The following is a 19,299-nucleotide window of genomic DNA, read 5'->3' on the forward strand; positions in this document are numbered from 1 at the left end:
ACCTGGCTAGTTTGGGCCAATGTGACTAGGGACAGCCACGAGCTAATGGGTCTGGATGCTTCTCCTCGCCCAGCTGGAGGAGCGGCTGACACTATGACTTGGTCAGAAGTGGAGGAAGCAGTAAGGAAGCTGCTACTCCATGATAAGGCCCAAGGCTGCAATATCGTTTCGAGAAAGGCACTTTCGTCCATGTCCTCCACAGGGCTTAGGCATCAGTCAACTATATTGGCCAAACTCTCCGTCTCCAGTTATGTCTTTTTTTTTTTTTTTTGATTTTGTGTCACGCTCAGTGGTGCTCAGGACTTACTCCTGGCTCAGTACTCAGGGATCACTACTACTGGGGAGTGGGGCACTGCATGGAGGTCCAGGCATCGAACCTGGGCTGGTTATGTGCAAAGCAAGTGCCCTGACCACTGTACTACTGCTTGTAACTATTTTGTGCACTTGGAGGTTCTACCAGGCGAGTACAGCTGCTCATACAACTGGCTGTGTCTCTTCGACTGAGCTTTGGGAGGGATGCACATGGAACAGTAGAGGAAAGGGGTACACCTAGCCAGCTGGATCAACCAAATCTGGCGATCAATGGGATGACAAGAAGTGCAGCCAGACTGTCCTCCCATTTACAACTCTGCACCCAGGGATCACTCCTGGTAGTGCTCAGGGTACCATATGGGGTTTTGGGACTCCAACCCAGGTCAGTCATATGTAAGGCAAGAGCCTTCCCCGCTGTGCTATCACTCTGCCTCCTCACAACTCTTTGAAGGCTGAAAAGAAGAAACCCACTTAGTGCTACAGACCTGCTTTGTTGTTGTTATTCTACACCTGGAGACATTTGGGAGCTACTCCTGACTGTGCTCCTGGAGATGCCTAGGGGACTATGCTGTGCAGGGGACTGAACCCAGGCCTCCAGCATGCAAAGCTGTGTAGCCCTTCCTCTGGATCACAACTATCATCAGCGTAGATACTAAATCTTCCCTGCCATATTCTGGTTTCGGATAGAGAAGGCTTCATCAGCTCACTAACAATTAGGACCTATTTCCTTTACTAGGCATTGTAGTAATTATTCAACGCACCATGAAGGAATTAAAGGATTAAGAAGGCTGGGAGGAAGCTGATGGCATATGGTTCTATCCCCAGCACCGCATGGCCCCTCAAATTCACTGGCAATCCTTATTTTTTTTGGGGTGGGGGTTGGGTCATACCTGATGGTGCTCAGGGTTTACTCATGGCTCTGGGCTCAGGGATCAATCACTCCTGGCAGGACTTGGGGCACCATATAGAAGAATGCTGGGGATCGACTCTGCATTGGCTCCATTCAATGCAAATGAACTACCCACTCTACCACTGCTCTAGCCCCAACTAAGAGTCCTAACACTGGGTTAGGCTGGACCAGCAGCACTTAGGTGCAACTCCCTTGCACTCCACCTCCAAATAACAAGGAGTTATAGAGACTAGTTCAATATTGTTTCCGGCATAAAGGATTTCACTATAGCTCTTATAATCCAATTGCCCTGAGGTTCATCCAGTATCCTAAAAATCAAAGCTAGAAATCCATTTATGGAGAACTATGTGCCATTCATTCTATTAACAAACAGATGATGTAAAAGGTAGAAACAGAGTAGTCTCTTGGGAGAGAATGGAAAGGTATGCACTTAATAACATTTATACTTTTGATGGAGATAAATTTAGTATTTCCTCCTAGAGCCATGCATATTCTTTCCCCTCTACTTGGGAAAATAGCCTGCACTTTGGATACACAGTTACGAAGCTCAAAAGCAATTGGTTCACAGAATTATTCGATCACTTCAAACAAATGGTGCCTTTTTATTTTTAAATTTGGGTTTTGGGGCCACATACACTGCAAGAAAGCCCTTAACTCATGTATTATCTTCTGGATTCCCAACCAAGATGTTACTGAACCCTTAACTCCACCCTTTACCAAACTGAATGGAGGGGACAACAATCATGACAGACTCCTCTAAGTTTCCACAAATCATTGGTTTATTAGAAAGTTCCTTTCCCTAATTTTACAGCATATATATCTATCATATGTGATAAAGTTAAATACACTCTGTTTTGCTTGTAAGGACAGGTTATTTTGCTTTCCTTTTTTTTTTAATTAAAAAAAAAGGTTTTAAAACCACTATTCTGTAATTAAAATTGAGCCCAGGAGGCAGAGAGGCAGCCAGAGTATGCCTCAATCTAACAAGCTAATGGGAAGCAGCACAAAAAATGTTAATACTGTATTATTTAAATATTTACATGAGCTAAAAGGGAGGGGTGGAAGTCCCTTCACTTTGAACAGCTGGTTTCATTTTTCCAGTGCTAGACATCTACAAAGTGCCTTTTCTGACTCAGCAGGCAGGGGCTGCCGGAGCCTTGTCTGTCTAGCACTTGCTTCTCTCCAGCTCAGAACCTTTGTCTTTTGGGAATCCGGGAAGGCAGAGCAGAGTCTTGGCCCAGGTAAGCAAGGTTTGTTTTTTCTGTCAGATGACCCCCCCAGCCAAGGCTAGCCACAGAATGGGTAGGGCAATGCTGCACTGGGAACTGAGCGTAGGTGAGATCCGTCATGTTCAATTCCCTTTGGGTCAGTATGTGTATTGGAGCTGAGGACCTGGGCTAAAGGTGAGGACGAAGAGGGTCTGAGGTGATACTTCCTCTGGTAGATGTTGTGGGAAAAAAGGGGAAGGAAAAAAAGGTCACTGCTTAAACAAAGGTGGTCAAAAGGCATGGAAACTATGAAGCATAAGAATTCATAGTACTTAAAACTATTCCAACTTCTGTTTTCTTTTGCTTTTTGGGTCACACCGGTGATGCACAGGGGTTACTCCTGGCTCTGCACTCAGGAATTACTCCTGGCAGTGCTCAGGGGACCATATGGGATGCTGGGAATCAAACCCGGGTCACCCGCATGCAAGGTAAACATCCTAACTGCTGTGCTATCATTCCAACTTCGTAAACTATTCCAACTTTTATCTTCAGTTTCTAGCCAACCCAAAAGGCACATTAAAAAAAAAAAGTTGTCAGAGGGGACCAAGTAGTAGTAGGCAAATACACTGCCTAGAGCAAGGCACCGGGAACCCCAGGGACCCTTAACCATTCACATTTCACTACTTCCAGAGAAACAAGCTTTTGGTCTCTTCCTCCTCTGGGGGGCCCACCTGTTTCTCTGTAAGACAGCAAAACACATGCATGAGACTCAGGTAACTGAAGATCCCTCCCTCTGACACCCCAGCTGACTGTTGCCCATTAGTTCCAAATTCCCAGTGCTGGGGGCTCCACTTAATGCAAATATTTAAATATTTTGTCCCAGCCAAAAAAAAATGTTAAACAGGATTTCTCTTTTTAACATTTTTATAGTTCATAACTTCAAAAATACATGAGCTTGATAAAATATACATGCTTAGTCATTTTTTCATCTAGCAGAAAACAAATACTTTTTATTTTTTGTTTTTATTTTATAACCTTTAAAGTTTCTTAATTCAACTAGGGCAAACATATTTACACAAAGCCACCAGAACAAGGATCACTTAAAGAGCTGGATGTAAAAAATATTATTGCAGTATACTACAAATATGCAACTTTTTAATATGAGCTACAAAAAGCAGCATTTACGTTTATAGAGTTCAGTGCAATTTTTTTTTACATTAAAAAAAATCCTATAAATTAAGGAAAACAACAACATGACAGAAGAAAATACTCCCTTCAGACACATGAGCGCCTCCCTGGGGAGCACTCAGGCAAGTTCTACAAGTTCTATTCATGATAGATCTTCCTTTCTGAGATACGAACGCATGTGTCTCCTCTGGGATGTGGGACAAGGGTGCCAGGTGCGTGGCTGTCTGCGGGAAGTGGGCTGACTGGCTGATGGCCTGAGGAGCATCTGAATCCAGGTCCGCCTCCCTTTCCACCTCATCTGGGATAACGTAAGCTTCACCAAGGGGCGGTCAAAGACACTGAGAAGGCAGGACCAGATGGACAACCCGCCAGCCAGGGAGGCGGACGACATGTTCGACTTTACAGAAGGGGAAGGTGGCCAAGCGGAGGCGGGAAGGGGGAGCATCTAACCTCGAGGTCTGGAGGTGTTGCTGCAGAGGGCGGGCAGCATGTGCCGATATGTTCCCAAGCTTAGAAACACAGGAGAGGGAGGGGCAGAGAGAAAGGGGGAAAGGGAAAAAAAAATCCCTGATAATCAACCGAAAGCAAACCTCAAAATCTGAACCGCCGCCACAAGCCAAAACTTAGAGACTCTTTGGCTGTTAGACACTGCCCATCCAGCTTCCACCTGCTGGTATGAATGGCCCCACACCCCTCGAGGGAAGGTATGGGCCATCTCATGGGCCCCACCTGGGCTCCCTGCCCCCAACTCATGTGCCATGGCTCGGGGGGTGCTGCAGGTCCTGACCTGAGAAGATGGGGTGGAGGAGCGGGTGGAGGTGGAGAGCGGTGGCAGCTGCGGCGGCAGGCCGCGGAGCCAGCAGAGTCGGGTAGAGTGCGGCGTGCGGCACGGGGTGGAAGGTGAAGGGCCCCGGGTGGATGGCCGAGGCGGGAATGATGTGGATAGGATGGCTTGCGAGGAAGGTGGCGGGGTGGCCGGGGATGATGGAATGGGTGAGGTGGGACAAGGAGATGGGGGTTAGGTGCGGCTGGGGGATGTGATGCACCTGGGCGAGCGGCTGAGGATGCGGGTGGGGGTGGATGCCGATGGCAGCGGCGGCCGCGGCCGCGTGGTGCTGCAGGATGGCATGCTGCACAGTGGTGATGGAGGTGGCGGAGGCGGTGGCTGGCTGCTGAATGTGAATGGGCTGCAGGGCTGGGGCTGCCGGGGCCAGGGCGGCGGAGGCCGGGAAGGCCTTCACTTGCTTGGCCAGGAGCTGCTGCTGAATGTGCTGCTGCGCGGCCTGCTGGAGTTTGCTGTACTTCTCCATCTCCTCGGGGGTGAAGGTGATGGGCTGGCTCTCCAAGGGCGCCAGGGAGGCATCCTCGGCCCCGTCGGCCGACTCGATACTCGGCTCCCCACTGGGAGGGGCGTAACCAGGGAAGTGTTCGAGGTCTGGGGCGAGGGGCAGCAAGCTGGATTCCACAGGTCCCGGCTGACTACCACTATCCAGGGACTCTAGGGTGTCCCCGTCACTGGGGTCAGGGAGGTAGTTATGGGAGATAACTGGGTCCCCAGAATAGCAGTCAGAGTGCACTGGGGTGCCAAGGGGAGCCACAGGATGGTCAGCAGTAGCTTCTTCAGACTTTGGCTCTTCTGGGGGAGGGTCTGATAAGGGGCCACCTGTTTCCTCTGAGGGGAACTGATGTCCAAATGAGGGCTCGCTGCTCCCCGGGAGCCCTTCCTCCGTCTCTGACTGTTCCTGCTCTTCCGCTCTCTCCAAGCCAGACTCTTCACATTTCTTGGTGTTGGGCTTCCGGGTAGCTGGTAGCTTCCCTATCAGTGGTAGGACAGGCTTACTGCCGAGAGAAGGGGGGAGCTTGGGCCCGAAGTAGCCTTGTGGGGGGTCCTTGAGTTTAAGCCCAGCTTTCCCAGGGGTAGCCAGCACCTCCTCACTCACGCTGGATTTCCTTTCTACCTTCCTGGACTGGATCTTCTCCAGCAGCAGTTTGGCGGTAATGGAGTTCTTGTCTTCAGGGCTGCAATCCCCTTCTAAGGCCCTTCCTGCGCCAATGTTGTTCTGAGAGGGGATGACTGTCCCTTTACCATCGTCTCCTCGGAGATCTTCTTTCTTTCCAGAACCTTCTCCCCGGCCTGATCGGAAATAGTGGGGAGACTGGGAACGGTAAATTTTCGAGCGGATGAAGTCACGCCGACCCGAACGCCTCTCCTCGGGGCTCTCGTGACCCCAGGACCCCTTCCTGGAGCCTGACCTCTGGGAAGGACTCCTGGTGCTGCGGCTGCGGTCCCTGCTGTAGCTCCTGCCTCGCTGCCAGCTGTGCGCGGTGGTGCTGCGACTCCTCCGTTTGCTCCGGCTGCGACTACAGCTGCTGCTGCGGCTTCGGCCCCTGGATCTTGAACGCTCCCTGCTGTGGCTGCGAGACCGGCTCCGGGACTGACTGCAACTGAGGCTGTAGTCATCCTCGGACGACGAGTATTTGTGCCGTTTGGACCGGTGCTTGGAGCTGGCGTAGTCTGAGTCATCCGAGTCATGGGAGCGCTTGGAGTGTCTCCGTGAGCGGTCACTGTAGTCACTGTAGCTGTCATCTGAGTAGCTGTGCTCTCTACTGTAGCAGCTCTGGTCTGAGGACGCGTCGGAGCTGCTGGAGTAGGAGCGCCGGGAGGACCGGTGAGAGGGGTGCCGCCGGGCAGAGCGGGAGCGGCTGCGGGATTGCTCGCTCCCCGAGTCTTCCTCCTCCTCTTCCTCACTGTACTGGGATGGAGACTTCTGGTGCAGTGAAGCATCGTCGCTATCCTCATCCCCACTGCTCGGGCGACTCCGGTGACTAGATCTGCTGCTGCGCTTGGCACTCGCTCTTCGCTGGCAGGATGAAGCTGGAGGCTCACCTTTGTGCTTCCTCCCGCCGTGATCCTGCGAGCTGCCCCCGCCCCCCTCATCCTTCTTGCCGCTGCTCCCTTCGTCAGCTGGCAGGGATCTCCGCTGCGAATCATCCTGGGCCCTTCGCCGTCGTCTTGGGGGTGCGGGGCTACCACTTCCAGGAGGTTCTGGTTTGGGTCCCCGCTCGGAATCGGCCGGGGCTGATGACTTATTCTTCTTCCGTTTTCTTTTTTTGCGTTTCTTAGACTTCTCCCCAGACTCTGCCTTTGAACTTTTCTCCTCTGGGTCAGCCTTGTGTTTCCGTTTGTGTTTGCTGGATTTTTTGTGTTTCTTTTTCTTTTTGTGTCGGTGAGACTTGCCGGACCGTTCTTTCTTGCCAGGAAGGCTTTTCCCGGTGTCTTCTGTCTCGGACCCGTGGCTGCCCCCAGGCTCCTGCTTACTCGGGATGCTACAGGCAGACGCTGAAGCAGGTGCATCCACTTTTCCGCCTGAGGTGTGTTCCGCATTCTCGACACCCTCCTTGCTTTTATTTGGTTCACCAGGGTCAGGGTCAAGGCCTTGGAGATGGTCCTTTGAAGAGCTGCCTACATCCTTTGGCTTTTCTGTCCCTTTTGCTCTGTTATCTTTGTTTCTTGAAAGTTTAAAGTCAAAATACAACGGGTTACAGCTGTATGAAATGGAGGGTTCTGCCTTGGTGAAAATCAATAGTTCCGACGGCCACTGGAGGGCAGTGCTTTCATCTTTGCTCAAAACTGGGAAGAAGGGGCCGGTGGGATGTTTGGGTCCCTCCTGGCTTTCTTTCCCTGCTGCGGTGGCCTGAGGGGCTTCTTTAGAAGGGTCAGAGTCACACACTGGGGTTTCGGGAGCCTTCTGAGTCTGACTCTCCAAACTGCGCTCATGGACGTGCTCTGCCGACTCTGGCTCATCTTTGCTTCCTGGCTCAGAAGGCTCCGCCACACCGACTTCTGCCTGCTGCTCGGGGGCTTCACTAATTGCCTTTTCCGCTCCTTGGCTTGGGGCCACCTTGCCACAGCCTTTAGGTTTGGGAGAACTGCTTTTCTTGCTCTCGGGGGCACTCTTTGGATGAGTACTATTATCACCTTCCATTTGTTCACTAGCTCTCATGAAAAGCAGAAAGGGGAAGTTAGGTTTCACCTTGCAGTGAGCTGGCGGGATATAGTGGTAATACTCCGGCTCTGTAGCTCCAGCTCCTTCTTCTCGCTTCATTTTTTTTAACTTAGATAATGTTGAAGCAAGGGACCCTCCATCCTGAGGATCTTCGTCCTCTTTCTTTCCATCAAGATTACTGTTTCCATCAGAATCTCCTACCTTCTGCACTCCTTGATCAGAACCTTTCTCATCAGCTTTTGTTCCCTCTTCAGACGTTCCTTCCTCTGCATGGTCTTTGAAAACCGATGCGATTGATTCAAGTTTGACGGGAGCCTTCTTGGCAAAGGAAAATGATACTCCCAACTTTTGCAGTGGTGTTCCTTGATTATTCTTAATGCCAAAGCTGATACCTTGGGAGGCTAAGCCAGGAGCCTGTGCCAGTCCTGGGGTATTAGTGACTTGTACTGCTGTGAAAGGGCCTCCTCTATCTGTGGAGAATTCAGATCCCAGACCACAAGTGGCCGCGGAACCTGTACCACTGTTTGAAGCTGATTCATCTTTATCATCTTCTCCACCTTCTTCATCTACGGCCACTGTTGTTGGTCTGAACATGGGCCCACTTCCTGGTGCACTAGATATTGGTTTTAAAAAAAAAAGAACACAGATTTATGGGTATATTTTATGATCATATAAAATACTGAATTCCTCAGTGGCAGTTAGAAAAAGTCTTATACTGTTAGTAATATGCTAAGCTAAATTCCGAGGGCTAGCCAGTTACTGCTTTTCTTCCTATGATTTTTAAAATATGAAAGTGTGGAGTTCATGCACAATTCAATCAGCCTAATCAGTGATTGAATAAATAGCAGTACTCCTACACTAAATAAAGAAAGTTTATGCATTGAACTCTGAATGCTAAATTAAAAAACAAACAAACAAATAAATAAATAAATAAAATATGGAAGTGCAGGGATGGAGTAGACAGGGCAGCAGGTAGGGCCCTTGTCTTGCATATGGTTGAACTGGGTTCATCTCAGGCACCACATACAATTCTCTGAGCTCTTCCAAAAGTGATCCCTGCGCACAGAGCCAAGAGTAACCCTTGAGCACCCTCAGATTTGGCCGGCCCATGCCCATTTCCGCCCTCTCAAAAACCTTAAACAAACAAAATTAAAAAAAAATTTTCTTAAAGTGAAGGGCTAGAGGGTGCAGCAGGTAAGGTACTTACTACGCCCATGGTCATCTTAGGTTCAATCCCCACCACCCTATATGGTCCCTTGTGCAGAACCAAAAATAAGTCTTGAGCACTGCAGGATGTGACCCAAAACCAAACTAAAACCAAACCGCAAAAATAAAGTACAGGGGCCAGAGTGATAGCACAGTGGGTAGACATTTGTCTTAAAGGCAGCTGACCTGGGTTTGATCCCCAGCATTGCATATAGTCTCCCGAGCAATACCAGGAATAATTCCTGAATGCAGAGCCAAAAGTATTCCATGAATATATATTGCAAGGTTTGCCCCCAAACAAGAAAAAAACAAAAAGACTTATTTTGCAATTCAAATAATTATTACTATCTGGTACAGTCTATCAGTTTTATATCCATTCTCATTTCTTACCCCCCTCTTTATATTGGAGGGGGGCGTTTCACACCTGGCAGTCCTCAGGATTTATTCTTAGCAGCACTCAGTGGACCATATGGGATGCCAGGGATTTAACCTGGGTTGGCAGAATGCAAGGCAAACACCCTCCCCACTGTACTATTGCTCCTGCCCTCTTATCCTATTTCTTAGAACACATAAGCAATGCTTGGAGGATCATGAAAGTGCCAGAGATGAAACCCAAGTCTCCTACATGCAAAAACATGTGCTCACCAGTCCACTAAATTCTCTCTCTAGTCCTTTATTCCTTACTCTTTTTTGTTGTTTGGGCAACATCCACTGGTGCTCAGGACTTACATTCACTGGTGCTCAGTGAGACTCAGGGGACAATGGAGTGCTGGGGATCAAACCTGAGTTGGCTGTGTGCAAAAGCAAGAGCCCTACCTGGCTCTGTCCTCTGTACTTTACTGAGTTTTTAAATTTTGTTCGGTTCTGGGTCGTATCTTGCGGTGCTCAGGGCTTTACTCCTCAACCTTTTTTTGACCCACACCTAGCAGTACTGAGGGCTAATTGCCAGTGCTGGGGATCAAACCCAGAACTCATACATGCACATTCTACTGCTGACCTACATCCTGGGACCTGTTTTCTCCTTTTCTTTTTCCAAAACACATGAAAATTAAAAAGGAGACACAGGAGCTGGAGCTGTGGCTGGTCCCTGGCAGTACAATAAATAGCAGATAAACAGGTATGGATCCATAGACAAAATAAACTTACTATGTCCAGGAACTTGGAAACTCTGGTCCCAACTCAATTACAATCTTTTCAAAGCCATCATCAGTTTTCCTTCTTCTGTGTCAAGTTCCTTTAGTTCGTGTAAAAACAATCATGAGAGCCCATATTCTTGTGCCTGAGCTACCTGAGGTGTTAACCTTATGACCTCTGAGGTGTTAACCTCATGATTTCTGAAGTGCTCAAAGATTAGGTCCCCAAAGTCTAATGGCTTTATAAAGCAGCCCAAGATATAGCAAACTCCAGCAGAGTTAAATACCAGCTTCCAAATCAGCAAGAACTATGAATGAGTATTAAAAAGAACATTCCAGGACTGTGAGATGGCTCCACGGGCTGAAGTGCATGAGCTGCATGCAGGAGGCCCAGATTTCATCCTCAGCACTGCCATGGTCTCCTACCAATAAGCACCAACCTAGTATAGCCAAAAAAACTATACCAACCAACCAAAACACTCCAAGTCGGGGTCATAACAAAGAAACAGAATCCCCCAGGTTTTAGATTGTTTAGAACTGGAGCGTACTTAAAAGGTAGTCAAAAAAAACTGAATATGGGGTCTAGGCGACAGTACAGAAGGCAGCTGAGTACACCAATGTGATCCCCAGCACTGTGTTTAGTCACTGGGAATGATCTCTGAGCACAGAGCCAGGATCAAGTCCTGAGCACTGCTGGCTGTGGCCCTCAAATCAAAAACCAAAAGCCCCTCTCCCCTCACAAAAATACACTTAAATCCAGGGGCTGGAAATTATAGCTTAATGTAAAAGCTCATGCCTTGCATGCATAAAACCTAAGTTCTACTTGGAACTGCCAAATGAAACCAAACAAAGTCACAAGAGCCCGTGATCTAGTAGATTCCAGCTATAAAACACTCTATGTGCTTTCCTACGTAAGAATGCTGAAAGAAAGGGAGTAATAGTTGAGTAGTTTATTGGGTATCTTCTGTCTCCTAGTTACATTTTCCTGGTTTGTTTTTGGACCAAACCAGGGTATGCTCAGGACTTACTAGTGGCTCTGTGCTCAGGGATCACTTTTGGAGGGGCTCAAGGAACCACATGGATTGCCCAGGAATTGAATCTGGGGTTTAATCATTTGTAAGGCAAGTGCTCCACCTGCTGTTACCATCTCTCCAGCCCAGCTTTTTCGATGTAATAACTTATTTACAGTAAGAGGTAAGATTGTTGGGGCTCAGGAGAGAGTTCAAAGAATACTTTGCTTTGTGTGCAGGAACTCTGGGTACCTCTCCAGAAGGAGCTCCTGAACACACTTCGATATGGTCCAAAACAAAACAAAAGAAAAATAACTGATATAATCTTCAACTTAAAGATAAGGACACTGAGACAGTGTTTAGCTAAGGTCACAGAGAGAGTAGGATCTACCCTCCTTATGTGTATATAGTTATCAGTATATTATAATCCAAGTATAGATATACTTTGTTTGAAAAGGATCTATTACAAATATAAGGACTATATGTCTAGGATCTTGAACTATAATCTTAAAAATATTTATAACGTTAAGGATTATAATTATCTACAGAACCCTGAGAGAAAGGATCTTTACCATTCAGCTTGTTTTCTTTGCTCTGCCAACTCATGGAGTCGTCGAAGGGCTTTTTCCTGTTTCTTCTCATCTTTACGGGATCTTGATGAAACATTTCGAGCAAACTCTCTCTGCTTGAGATCTTTCAATCTCTGAGGCAAAAGAAAAAGAAACAAGGGTGGGCGATTTAGAGTAACTTAGGGATCCTAAAGGCAAGGCCTCTGGAGTATTTGCCCTTAATTAATGGTTATAGTGCTAGTGTAGAATATATTGTTATACTCTTTTGATTAACTGAAAACACAATGGCTGATTATTTAGGATAAAACACTTGGAGTATTTGCATACTTATTTAGGACAGCATACCATTTGCTTTGTTGGGCAAAATAAAATGACTTCGAAAGCAGTAAGTAAATTTTAGAACAGTAGGAGAAAAAAAAAGAACTATTTAACCATCTGCTCTTCCTGGATGCAAAACTAGACAAACAGAAGATGAGATAAATTCTAATAACACAAGTCAGAGAGAACAGAAAAGGGTTAAGCTAGTACAAAAATTACCCAGGTGTAAGACTTTAAAAAGCAATGTACAGCTTACATGGGAAAGTTATTGAATCAGATCTAACAAACAGCCCCTTTCTTTCACAATAAAAAGGCGTGGCTTTCCCTGTAACTATCAACCACCTTTCAGTGCTGGCCTGTTCAGAGCTCACCAGTCTGACCCTCCCGCCTGGCCAGTCCGCTGGCATTAAAGAGCACTTAGGTACAGCATTTCGCTTTTTCATGGCCCTCAGAGGGACAGCCAGGGAGTGAGGAGGGAGAATAGAGACAAGTTAGAGAATTCATGACTGAAAATCCTGATAAAAGAAAGGGTGCTTTATTCTTAGAAGTATAATTTTTCCTTAGAACAAAACAGTGACCAAAAAAGAACAGTGCGCTGACACACTGAGGACGGAGTTCAGACATATCTATCGGCAATGAAGACAAAACTGAAATTTCATAGTCAACACACTTGATAAGAAATAAACAAAAGAAATACAATGAAACACATTAGCCTGTGGTTTTACAACAGCACCAGGAAAAGGAATTTGACCCAATATAAAGTGGACATTGCTTTGTGAAAGGCATGATGTTCACAGACAGAGGAATTTTCTTATCTAATATTTATGAAATGTGCTTGAATATTTTTGAATTGGGAGGGGAAAAGGGTGGAAAGACACACACACAAAAAAAGATAAACAGCTAAAGACACTAGAAGAAAAACTCACTCTTGTGATCTGGGCTCCCAATTTAGAAGGATTTGCTTTCAAAACATCAGCTGAAAATGTCACACCACAAAGAAAAAAAAAGTAAAAAATAAAACAAGATTGGAAGAGAAAAAAAAATAAAGCAAGCATTACTACACAAGCTCTCTTTAGTGAATCTGTACTCTATTATACTGAGCAGTCAGGGACCGAGCCGTCAACTCTAGGAGGGCGGGGTAAGGGCAGCACCTGTACAACACGTACATGTGTACATACACACAGACCGACAGAGCAGTAAGGATCCTAGAGAAATGGAATTACCCATTTCCTCAGGAAAAAGGATTCCAGAGCTTTAGGAAAGACTGTCTCAAGTCAATTAGCCTTTCATTTACCTCTATTTTTGAAAAGTTCAACTAACCAACAGCTGACAATTTTCCCCCGATGTAGGTAGTTGAATACCCAAATGAAGATTTTTATATATACTACACACACACACACACACACACACACACACACACACACACACACGAAAGTCCAAGGTGATAGTTCAGTGGGCTGAACATGTGCTCTGCATGCAGGAGGCCTGGGTTTGATCTCTGGCATCGTAAGATCCCCAAGGAGTTTGAAAGGGGCCCTGAACAATAATTGGTGTGACTCCCCAACCAACCACTTAAGACAGAAGATGATAGGGCCGGACCAATGTACAGTGGGGAGGGCGTTTGTCTTGCATGTGGCTGACCCAAGTTCAGTCCCCGGCACCCCATATGGTCCCTTGAGTGCTGCCATGAGTTGATTCCTGAGTATAGAGCCAGGAGTAAAACCCCTGAGCATTGCCAAATGTGGCCCCAAAACAAACAAAACAAAACAAAAACTATTTTAAGAAAAACCATACCCAGCGGTGGCAGTGCCCAGGCCTTGTTCCTCACCCTGCACTCAAGGATCACTCTTGGTGGGGCTTGGGGAATCACATGCGGTGCCAGGGATTGAACCCAGGTTGATCGAGCGCACAAGGAAAGCACAGTGTCCACAGTACTATCTGTTCAGTGCTATTTATCACTTTCAGTCAATCCATAGCCCTACAAATAAGTTTCTCCTTGTCCAGTCATTTCATCTCCTCTGACAACCCTTTAACTACAAGAACATTGTGCACAACAGTGATTTTACTAAAATTGTTAGGTAAAGTAAAAGATTAGGCTTTTCCAATTCAGAAGCCATTTGGTGCATGGTTAAGGCTGAAGGAAAAGAATTTTGTCTGCCTCACCCTAAACAGATCAGATTTCAAATTCCTATCTTAATATAACTGGAGGAAAGGAAGAAAAAAAATGTGATGTTAGTAACAGTGCATCCTAATTATAATCTCTTCTATGCACCACAGAGGGCAAAGCATTCCTGCTACCACAGAGGGCAAACATTCCTACATCACCTTTAAAAACTTAGTCAAGTCTTGGATCTCAAAAGTAGAACTGGAAATCCCCAAATTCTAACCCAAACCTTAAGAGACAGGGACTGGCACTTTTTTTAAAATCTAAAACGTGTATTTGAGGTCTCTAATATGAAGAGTGGATAATAATAGTAGAGTGGGTAACATACTGGCCTTGCATGCCAACGACCTGGGTTTAATCACTTACTGGAACCAGGAGTAAGCCCTGTCGACCCTTGGGTGTGCCCCAACAACAAAACACCATAAAAATGGACTCCCAATTCCATGTCCATGTCTCACCTTCTTAAGAGCTAAAGGTAAAACTAAATTTCCCCTCCAAAAAAAAAAAAATAAAGCAGCTTACCCTTCAAAAGAAGTAACTTTTCTTTTTTATTTTTTTTTAAAAAGGCGGTTTTGGGTGACGTTGAACAGTGCAGAGGCTCTGGCTGTGCTCAGGAGTGACCCCTGGTGGTGCTCAGGAGACAAGGCAAGTGCCTTAACCCCTATACTATCTCTTTGACCCCATGAACTCTCCTTTTTGAATTTTCTAGTTCACTTTGTCATAGTTCTTTTCTAGTAATCATATTGCACTACCACTAAATCATTCCTGTGTTTCAGAAAGGGATTATGTGCTAAGCTCCAGAGTTAGATGGCTAAGTCAAGTTTTGCACTCCAATTCCCTCAATATATTTATGAAACTATGTCAAAATAAATGGAAAACCACTCTTATTGAATAGTGACTTTCCTCCCCCTTATTTGGGGTGGAACTTTGGCTTCTTTTTTACTGAATCACTGTGTGATACACAGTCATGAAGCTGTGTATCTTGATGGGCTGTGGCTTATTTCTATAAGCAAACCTTTAAGTGCACAGAGCCATATTTAAATGCATAGAGTTGCCTGAAACATCATTGGTAAAAAAATCTGGCTTAGATAATGGATCTTCTCACATACACATTAATAAACATAAACCATCTGTAAGAAAGATCAATATAAAATGTTTGTGAATTTTTATGAGAGAAATATTTATGCTTTGCTTAATATTTTCCTAGTTAATATTCTTACATACTAAGGAAAAACTGCTCTTCTTTCTTGATTTGGATTTTTAGGACATACCTGGCCGTGTTCTGTAGCGATAGCACAGCGGTAGGTTGTTTGCCTTGCACACAGCCAACATGGTCGACCCGAGTTCGATTCCTCCGCCCCTCTCGGAGAGCCTGGCAAGCTACCGAGAGTATCTCGCCCGCACGGCAGAGCCTGGCAAGCTCCCCGTGACGTATTTGATATGCCAAACATAGTAACAACAAAGTCTCCAATGGAGATGTTACTGGGCCCGCTTGAGCAAATCGATGAACAACGGGAGGACAGTGACAGTGACCTGGCCGTGTTCAGGAGTTATTCTTGGCTCTGTGCTCAGCATTCATTCCTGGCAGTGCCTGGAGGACCATAGTAACTGGGGATCAAAATGGGATTTGCTGCATGCAAGGCAAGTGCCTTAACCCTGTACTGGATCTCTGATCCAGAAGTCTCATTTATTTTCAAAAAATCAACAAGTCTAGTTTTTCCTTGTTTTCCTTTTGCAGTACACTCAGTGTGCTTAGGGCTTATTTATTCCTGGCTTTGTGCTCAGGGGACCATATGTGTGCCAGAGATTGAACTTGGGTCAGCTGTGGGCAAGGAAAGCACCTAATCCACGATACTATTTCTCTGCCTCCAAGCCCCTTGCTTGTGGTCAAAATTGATGCAAACAGAAAGAAGTTTTTGACCAGACCATCAATTTCATGTCCAAAAGTTAATTTTTGGGGGAACCTCACTGACCAATACTCAGGTGCTACTGTGAGTTGCTTGGGTGATGTTCCTGGTGGTGCTTGGGAAACCATGTGATGCTGGGATCAAACCAGTATCAAATTGGTCCTGTCACATGCAAACCATGAGCTTAAGCTCATACCTTGGTGCAATCTGTCTCTTTGGCTCAAAAAAAAAAAAAACGGGGTGGGGGAGGGGAGGGCTCACACATAGCTATGCTAAGGCTTAGTCCTGGCTGTGTGCTCAAGGAATCATAAATCATGTGGTCCTGAGAACTGAACCCAGGTCATCTGCTTGCAAGGCAAGCTCCTACCCCACTGTCCTGTTTCTGCCCCCTCTGAAAAGTAATTTTAACAAAGGCGTTGGGGCTGCAGAGTGCATGCTTCCAGGCAAGAGGCCCAGAGTTCAGTCCTGGTACCACATGACATGGCCCTGCCCCAGCACCGAAGACTTGAACAGCACAGTGTCACTGAGCTACCATGGAACTGTCAGGCCCACAGCAAAGACCCGGCACCGCTGGGAGTAGGCACGCAGCAGATCCAGGTTTGGTCATAGGCACCACATATGGCCCTGTGAGTCCACCAAGAGTGATCCTGGTGTGCTTCTGCCTATGCCACCTCCTCCCCACTCCCACCGACCCCCCACACAAGGAGGTTAAGACTTTCAGTCAGGTTTTTTTTTTTAAAAAAAGATTATGATATACAAAAAGCTACCAAGTCTGCTTAATTGCCACTTAACCCACACGAAATTCTACCTGTAAGCTGTATTTCAACTTCCCTCTTAAATGCTTAAGACAAATACAACTTCAGATAATTTCCTCAAGGTGAGAGAAACAACCTACCTGGCTGTAGTATGAGAAGAGAAGAAACAGAGCTCATGTAAGGAGACAAAAAATTATGGCTGTCATAAATTCAAAAACTCTTTTTGAAAGGTCAAACAAATTCAGTGAACACAAAAATTCAAGTTAGAATCCAAAATGGGATGCAGTGTATGTGGTGTTAGTAAATCACTTAAGCTGATGTCAAAAAGATCATGTCTTTATTCTCTAAAAATCATAAAATATGCTTTCTGAAGAGTGTTAATACATTTACTAATTTACTGAATGACTAAAATTATTAAGTCAAGCCACACAACACATTTTAATTTTTATTTATTTTTGCTTTTTGGGTCACACCCAGCAATGCACAAGGGTTCCTCCTGGCTCTGTGCTCAGGAATTACCCCTGGCGGTGCTCAGGGGACCATATGGGATGTTGGGAATCGAACCCGGGTTGGCCGCGTACAAGACAAATGTCCTACCCGCTGTGCTATTGCTCCAGCCCCACAACACATTTTTAGCTAGAAAATATTTGATTCAAGGAAAAGGGAAATGAATTCTAAAAAAACAAAAACAAAAACAAAACACTTTTTGGGGGAGCAATACCTGGCAGTACTTGGGGCTTACTCCTGGCTCTGCACTCAGAGATCACTCCTGTCTCAGTCTTACGACATAACATTAATGTGCTTCTCTCTTTCCGAATTGATTTGTTGCTTCTGAACCGTTCCAGATATCATCATGAGTAAGGGAGGAAAAACATTGTATAGGAAAGAAAGCCTCAGGATTAAACTAGCCAGGGAAAGAAGATCATAGGTGAATGGGTTAAGGACGTCCAAGTGACCAGACATTAGATATTTAGCACTTGCCCTGATAAGTGATAAAAATATATCTTATTCAGTAAAAGTAGACCATAGATTTTCTTTTTGTTTTTTGGGCTACACCTGGTGATGCTCAGGGTTTACTCCTGGCAGTGCCCAGAGGACGATACCGGATGTCCAGAATTGAACCCTGGTCAGCTGCATGCAAGGCAAGGCAGGCCTCTATCAGTAAGCCATTTGTTGTTGTTCTTGTGTTTTTCAGCCACACCCTACTATGCTCAGGGATCGCTCCTGGCTCTGCACTCAGGAATAATGCTTGGTGGTACTTGTGGCACCATATGGGATGCTGGAAATCAAAACTGGGTTGGCTGCATGCAAGGCAAGGGCCTTACACCTGCTGTACTATTTCTCCAGCCCTAGTAACTAATTTCTTTCTTTCTTTCTTTTTAGTATTCAAGTTTCTTGCTTATTTCTTTTTATTTTTTTTTTCAGTATTTGATACTATTTCTTGGGCTGGAGCGATAGCACAGTGGTAGGGCGTTTGCCTTGCACGCAGCCAACATGGCCGACCCGAGTTCGATTCCTCCGCCCCTCTCGGAGAGCCCGGCAAGCTGCCGAGAGTATCTTGCCCGCACGGCAGAGCCTGGCAAGCTACCTGTGATGTATTCGATATGCCAAACACAGTAACAACAAAGTCTCCAATGGAGACGTTACTGGGCCTGCTCAAGCAAACCGATACTATTTCTTAATAGTATCAAATAAACCACTGAATAGATATATCAGACTTCATTTATCCAATCAACAGACTGGAATTTGGGCTGTTTCCACTTTTATAATGAATAATGCTATGAATACTCTTTTAAAATTTGTTTTTGGATCACACCTAGCAGTGCTTGTGTGGTGGTAGGGACCGAACCAGAGTCAGCTGTGTGCAAGGCAAGTGCCTTATCTGCTGGACTATCTCTCTAATGAGATTTAAAGACGACCGCTGGACTAGAGCTGTTACGGACTGGATTCCAGGGGATGTCAAAAGACTGCGTGGCCGCCCACCTACCAGATGGTCAGACTTCTTCGTCAAGATCATGAACGATCGGTTTGAGGCTCCTCATGTTCCCGGAGCGAACAGATGCCATTGGGCTACACTAGCACGCGACAGGGACAAATGGAGACGTTACTGGCGCCCGCTCGAGCAAATCGACGACCAACGGGAAGTTAAGTGATTAAGTGATAATTCATAAGAGATGCTTAGGACCACAGCAAGAGAAACAGCAACATCCCAGTTCAAACAAAACTTGCAGTACTGTCACTCACAAACGTATCATTATTCCTAGGGTTGCTCTGTCTTTTCAGACTACAGTAAATCACAGTGGTTACATCACAGAATCTCTACCACAGAGCATTTCTGTGCTGAGTGTCAAGTGTATAGAAGCAGAAAACAAGCTGGAAACTGTAGAACCTAGATAAGGTAAAAACACTTCTCTTTATACTGGGGCAGTGTGTGAAATCAAGAAAAGAGTTAGAAATACAGGGGTTGGAGAGACTAGGGCGATATCTTGCACAGGGCCGACACAGGTTTGATCCCCAGCATCTCATATGGCTCCCCTGACACTGCCAAGAATGCTCCCTAGGTGTGCAGCCAGGAGTAACTAACCCCTGAGGATCGCCGGGCATGGCCCAAA

The 19,299-nt window shown here is 46.0% G+C and overlaps 1 protein-coding gene across 10 annotated transcripts in view; it reads right to left on the minus strand.

The window, feature by feature from the left end:
- Nucleotides 1–3,812: 3,812 nt before the first annotated feature.
- GPATCH8 (G-patch domain containing 8) overlaps nt 3,813–19,299 on the minus strand; it is an 88,280-nt gene continuing 72,793 nt past the window's right edge. For all 10 annotated transcript variants that reach the window (XM_056127639.1, XM_056127647.1, XM_056127643.1 and 7 more), the window contains 2 exons: nt 11,547–11,677; nt 3,813–8,238 (listed from right to left, as the gene is read on the minus strand). In XM_056127639.1, coding sequence (XP_055983614.1) covers nt 4,368–8,238; nt 11,547–11,677 — 4,002 coding nt within the window. In that variant the 3' untranslated portion in view covers nt 3,813–4,367. The remainder of the gene's footprint in view (nt 8,239–11,546; nt 11,678–19,299) is intronic.

This window comes from Sorex fumeus, unplaced genomic scaffold (genome assembly GCF_029834395.1).
Source record: "Sorex fumeus unplaced genomic scaffold, SorFum_2.1 ptg000063l, whole genome shotgun sequence".
NCBI lineage: Eukaryota > Metazoa > Chordata > Mammalia > Eulipotyphla > Soricidae > Sorex > Sorex fumeus.